The sequence below is a fragment of the Triticum urartu genome, chromosome 3, assembly GCF_003073215.2.
Source record: "Triticum urartu cultivar G1812 chromosome 3, Tu2.1, whole genome shotgun sequence".
NCBI lineage: Eukaryota > Viridiplantae > Streptophyta > Magnoliopsida > Poales > Poaceae > Triticum > Triticum urartu.
Window position 1 is genome coordinate 645,045,058 of NC_053024.1, and position 6,139 is coordinate 645,051,196.

Here is a 6,139-nt window from a genome sequence, read left to right on the forward strand (position 1 = left end):
CTGTGAGGACGGTCAGGTCGATGACTCAGAGCCCATCCATGTCGGCTCATACACCCAGCCGGGCTACACCCAAACCGACACGTACACCCAGCCGGGCACGCAGCCGAGCTACATCCCCAGTCCGGCACGTACACCTAGCTAGGCACAAACATATAGCAGTAGGATTTGGCCACCATACAGCAGGAGCAGGAGGACGACGAGGAGGACAATGATTTGGATGAATTTGCTGCCGATCCAAAGAAGAAGGGTAGAGGAGAAAGCTTGAACATGTGGGAGGACGAGTTCTTGTGGATGCATGGTTGGCCACTAGCATCGATCTGATCCATGGCACAAAGCAAAAGGGTTCATCATTTTGGGCCAACATTCACTCTTGGTTCCATGAACACTAGCATTTCGAACCCTACTCCGACGGTCTCATCCGCAACCGTGGCGCAAAGTCTCTCAACCATTGATGGTACATCATCCAAGAGGTCGTCTCGAAGTATTGTGGCCACTTGAGGAAACTCATCACATGTTGGCCAAGTGATGCGCAAATCTCTGAGCAAGTAAGTGTGTTCATCATTTGGCCAAATATGCATTCTTGTCTAGAACATTTGGCCGGATATGCACATTGTTGGCCAAATATGCATCATGGTGTTGGTCATTTATAGTCATTGACAACGTTTTATTTTGAATCCTTCCAGTGCATGCAATGTGTTTTCGAAGTTGGAGAAGAAGAGCTTCATCGTCATGCATTGTTGGTTGAAATTGAACGAACAACCCAAGTGGAATCCATTCATTGCCAAGACCATCACCCATGGAACCGATGAATAAACCGGTGATCCAACCGATCCAACGAAAGAACCACCCAAGGAGGTTAGAACAAGATTCTGGGGATAGAAGTGTGAGGAGGAGAAGGCGAAGCGAGAAGGGTCGTCAGCCAAGTTGACAGAGAGGTTCGAGGACATCTTGGTGAAGCAGGATGCATACTTCAAGCGCTTCGACATCAAGGAGGAAAAAAGGTCGAGTGGTTTAACATCCTGATGGCATCAACCGAGAATGATCAAGCTCGTAGAGAGGAAGGCCATGCTCGAAGAGAAGAACGTTGAGATTGCAACCGCTTTAGAGGACAGGAAGATGTTGACCATGACGATGGAGGATTTAGATGACGACAGAAGGATGATCGTGCAAGCCGTCCATTTCAAGATGTTGAAGCACCAGAAGGAGGAGCTGGAGGCGGAGGAGGTAGCCGAGGCGGAGGTAATGACAGATTCAGCGTGGAGTCTCGGATTGTCGGTCCAGCAGGGCAGAAAATACAATTTTTCACACGGACTACCGTACTTATATTCTTTTGTGATCAGGCATGTAAACACTATGGATAGTGTCCCCTTTTTGGTTGTGACCGGGGCTGATGTGATCCGTCGCGCGTGTTGTGATCGGACGGATTTGAATTTCAAATTGCCCATACTAACGGACATTTAGGGGATAATTTTGGATGATCGGCTCACGTACCAGTGTCCTCGGACTGGTCCCCGCCAGTCCGTTGACGGATGCGGTGTCCGGTTAGGGGGGTCATCGTTGGAGATGCCCTGACCATTACAACTACTTTTCTAGAGGTTACAATCTCCATCACTAAGTTAATGTATCTATCAGGAAATCCTTTTCTCGCAAACCAACATGTGGTTGGATGGTCAGAAGGATAGTGGTATCCTCAGTCCATTAGGGTTCAAGTCCTAGGCATCTGTGGCGACTTCGTCAATCTCAAGATGATGTGCCGGCTCAGTCCCTCGGAGGTGCTCATAGGGGTAGAATGTGCATGTGTTCATAGGTGTGAATGTATGTGCATATGTATGACCATCTGCATATGCATTGTGTTAAAAGAAAGGAAATCATTTTCTCTCTAATAAGTATAATTTTTTTAAAGACCACTTAATATTATCATACATTTTAAAAATCACTACTATAAAGAAACATCATTTAGTTTTTTTTCAATGGATCTCATGCATGACTTCATGAAGTAGTACAACTCCATCCAGGATGTATCTTCTTTGAATTGTTTGAAGGCCAAGAACTTCTTTGTCTTGAATCCTACACCTTGATGTATTGTTTGTGCGTGCACGATCGTCAACGTCAATTATGTCTTGAATGGGTGGTACACCTTGAGGTCGGACTTGATGCCGGCGATGGACCCCGCGGCGGCGGCAAGGGAGATGGCGAGGCATCCGAGGCTGAGCATCTGGAGGCACACCCACTGTGTGCTCCACTTGGGCACCTTCTTCTGCACCACGTACATCTCCACCGGAAAGTAGACGGTGAGCGGCCAGAACCCCAGCGCGCCCAGGAACCCCACCACGTCGTTGAAGAAGGGCAGCATCATGGACACCACCGTCGTCGCCACCACGAACGCCGTCCGCCACGTAGCCCGGAACATGTTCACCTTGTACGTCCTGAAGAGCGGGACCTCGACCTCGCCGGTGACGAACGTGGACTCCGGCCACCTCTTCGCCGCCCATTTCTCGACGAAGGCAAACAGGGGCTGGCAGTACACCTGGTACGCGCCGACGAGGTGGACGACGATGGCGGCATTGGCCACGTCGAGGAGCCAGAATGGCTCGTAGAACCCAAACCCCGTGAGGAGGTTCCCCGGCGCGGCGTCGCCGAAAGCCGCGTAGCCCATGCAGCCGCAGAGCATGTAGAAAACCGTGGTCACCGCGACACTGACCATGGTGGCGCGCTTCATGACCGTGGACTCCGACGGCGGCGGCGCACGGATGGTGTCCTGGATCTCGATGAGTATGAGGGAGTAGGAGTAGGCGAACGCAATGTCCCCGAACGCCTGCGTGCTGCGCCACACCTTCTGCATCGGCGTCACCGTGCCGATGCTGATGCCGGTCAGGCTACCCTTCACGCCTCCGTTTGCTGCATGCATGCAGACATCATTGGTTAACACATTGCTCAACAGGATCTAGGGAGTGCTTTCGTCGATCTATCAATGTGTATAAGAGTCACCTACCTATGACTTGGACGATGCCGAGGCCGAGGCCGATGGAGGAGTAGGTGAAGGACATGGCGGCGGCGAGCATGGAGAGCCAGGAGATCTGGTCGAAGTCGGGGATCTGGGAGAAGAAGACCTGGGCCACGCCGAAGATGATCATGTAGGGCACGCTGGAGACCTTGCAGGGGTCTGCGTGGCCGTTGCCGTGGAAGCAGTTTGCCCTCTTGATGGCCAGCATACTGATGGAGGCGGCGATGGTGTAGCCGATAGACACCCCAACGATGTTAGCATACTGCAGCACCCCGCAAATCTGCACCTTGACGCCGCTGAGGTTGGCGTTGACGGCGTCCATGTAGGTGTAGTTGCGCTTGCCGGTGCTCTGATCGCCGGAGCGGTAGCAGTCGGCGAGCAGCGAGGAGGTGAAGTAGGTGACGAGCGAGAAGAGGAGCATGACGGCGGGGCCGGCCACCCAGCCGAGCTGCGCGATGGCCCAGCCCAGCGACAGCACCCCGGACCCGATCACCGCCGTGATGATGTGCGAGCTCGCCGTCCACATCGTGCCTGCGCACATCGGCATCGGTACTTCAGAGTGAGAAACCAACAATCAAGTATTGTATTCCATCAGATGAGACAGGGGTTTTACGTACCGGTGCGCTTGTTGCGGCCATCGTCGTCCACCTTGGACCCAGCGGTGTGGCCGAGCTCGGCGGCGGCCACCTCCATCGGCGGGTAGTAGTAGGTGGCCACGACCTTGTCCGCCATCTCGATCGACCTCTGCCTAGCTTAACTGCTGCCAACAGAGCGAGTAGGCGTGCAGGTGAGAACTAATTAAGAGGAGGCCAGACCACAGTAAGTGTAGTGCACTCTGCGCGCTAGAGATGCGATCTTGTGCAGCGTGATCTGCAGAGACCGAGTAGTAAATGTTTGCTGGCGAGCGAGAGAGCGCGAGGTGGTGGTGGGTGCCTGGCCTGCCTCTGGGTGCCCGGGGTACCGGTGCAATTTATAGGAGGAGCCTGCGCACTGCGCATGGTGGGTGCCGGCAGCCGGCCTGGACCTGTCGCCGAGGGGCCGCCGCTGCCCGGGATGGCTGGCGAGGACGCGGGAAGCTGCTGCTAGTGCTCGGACTGGAAATCCAGACCCTCTTTGGAAACAGAGTTGACGCATGTAGTAATCTCAGCATTTGCTAAGCATGGTGGAGGTGGACATGACAGGGTGGGTAGTCTTCCGAGAAGGGGCCAACCATCACCTTTTGCCCTACGTCGTCGGCACAGCAGTCGACACATCAGACACATGCTAATTGCTCACAGCCGGCTAACGATCATACCTAAGCCCACCACCCGTAGCTTTTTTAGCCAGTCAATGGTGAAACAGAGAATGCCTAACTTTCCACAGAGCTGCCCACCTCGTCTCGTGCATGAAAGCTAGATATGATAAGATCGCAGCAGTGCCAGCAACTAACTTAGTAGCTACCTCGCTCCACCCTGGTGAGTGCATTTCGAGTTAAAACAGTTACAGTACCTTTCTCTGCAGGGAACTCCTGGACCAAGCAGGGCGGAGCACCGGAGGCAAGCACGGCCGGTCGAGAGGCCTCGGCGAGAGCTGATCGCTCGTTGCTGCTGCGGTGGTGGTGCTCCGTCTGCATCGACCGGCTAGGTGTTTTATAGGGGAGAGGCTGTACGTGCGGCGCCGGCATTTCGGGTCCATCCTTTTCCCCTTGGGCATCTCTTCCTTTCTCCGCCCACTCGCATCGCATGGATCCCAAAGTGCTCCGCCGATCATGCGAGGATCGGATGGCTCTCCGTCGTCGTATCACGAATTCTTTACGACTGCAGTACCATGATTTTTCAGTGCTCGAAATTGATGCCCGGTTCGTGGAATCACTCATTGCGCCCGGTTTTTGACCGGCCCAGAACCTGTGGAGGACAGGCGACGAACATCTCCTTTGCGACGGAGGGCCGGAGAGCCGTCCCTTTTCGCGGCAGAGGTTCGCGTGTGTATGAATTAATTAGCTAATCCCCGTTTGAACGTGAACATGCCACACATTTTGTAGAATAATACTACTCTACTAGTTAACACGAGCGGTTGCTCGGTCTAGGAATCGCGTGATATGATGATGGCCTGACAAGCAGCGTTTAAATTAGCTCAGTATCGTCTAATCGTGTGTGGGTCGACAACGACTTTTGGTTCAGAGAAAGAAAAGCAGCGGCTGGAACTGTCCCTGGCCGGGCCTCTTTTTGTCCTGACCAGCATTTGTGCCCGTATAGCTTTACTCGAGTGGCATGACTATGTTTCAGGATAACAAAACTGAGCATGATCTGTGAAGGCTAAATTAACTAGTCCAGGGAGCGGCTTGCTAGCTTGTACATTTTTGGTTATCCACGATCAGAGGGTTGGGCAAGCTAACAGCACAACAAAATAGAGAAGTATCCGGCCGAATAAAGCTCTAGTGAATTTTTTTTAGGGAAAATTTTGTTTTTGCCACTCTAGATTTTGCCAATTTTTCTTATGCCACTCTAGATTTTAACATTTCACTTTTGCCACTCTTAGATTTTGACAATTATCACAATTGCCATTCTGTGGCAAAAGCAAAATAATTTTATTTCATTTTTGCCACTCTTAGCTTTTGACAATTATCACAATTGCCACTCTCAACATTTTGCTTTTGCCACGGAAATGGCAATTGTGATAATTGTCAAAAACTAAGAATGGCAAAAGTAAAATGTCAAAATCTAGAGTGGCATAAGGAAAATTGGCAAAATCTAGAGTGGCAAAAACAAAAATTTCCCTTTTTTAGGGAAGTAAATTTGGCTGGATCTAACCGATCCTCTAAATTTAGTGGAGTAATTTTTTTGGTCAAATGCATTTCATTTTCGGGCACCGAAACAAATTTCATTGTTTTTTTATTTCATTAAATGTTATTTTAATACATCGTAGTACATAATTCACCAATTCTTTGCTAAGAGAACCGAACCAAAAAAACAAGAACCACAATTAACTTTCATAACTACTCCCACTAGTTGGATTAATATTTTCTCTATGTCTTCATCTTGAACATTGATGATTCTCTCAATTGGCTTCTCAAGTTTGCACACTTCTTTCTTTTCCAGTTCCAACCAATTCGACATTGTGGTGCCTCTAGTCTTATCTCTAGTCGCTACTTTAGCA

The 6,139-nt window shown here is 50.9% G+C and overlaps 1 protein-coding gene across 2 annotated transcripts; it reads right to left on the bottom strand.

Annotated features, from left to right (window-relative positions):
- Positions 1 to 1,940: 1,940 nt before the first annotated feature.
- On the bottom strand, positions 1,941 to 4,603 carry LOC125545641 (amino acid permease 3-like). 2 transcript variants are annotated; one of them, XM_048709656.1, is made up of 4 exons: positions 4,493 to 4,603; positions 3,622 to 3,761; positions 2,993 to 3,535; positions 1,941 to 2,898 (listed from the first exon to the last, which is right to left on the bottom strand). In XM_048709656.1, exons 2-4 carry the CDS (start codon positions 3,734 to 3,736, stop codon positions 2,114 to 2,116), a joined length of 1,443 nt encoding a protein of 480 aa, XP_048565613.1. In that variant the 5' UTR covers positions 3,737 to 3,761; positions 4,493 to 4,603; the 3' UTR covers positions 1,941 to 2,113. The 2 variants fall into 2 exon arrangements, with proteins under 2 accessions (XP_048565613.1, XP_048565615.1); XM_048709658.1 differs by having other exon boundaries at positions 3,622 to 3,764.
- Between the last annotated feature and the right edge of the window lie 1,536 nt (positions 4,604 to 6,139).

What these genes read in the sequence shown, in the direction of transcription:
- LOC125545641 (XM_048709656.1), bottom strand. Translation starts at nt 3,736, where the DNA reads ATGGCGGACAAGGTCGTGGCCACCTACTACTACCCGCCGATGGAGGTG. An exon ending in TGGCCGCAACAAGCGCACCG is followed by an intron (nt 3,536 to 3,621) that starts GTACGTAAAACC and finishes CGATGTGCGCAG; the next exon opens with GCACGATGTGGACGGCGAGC. An exon ending in CGGCATCGTCCAAGTCATAG is followed by an intron (nt 2,899 to 2,992) that starts GTAGGTGACTCT and finishes GCATGCATGCAG; the next exon opens with CAAACGGAGGCGTGAAGGGT.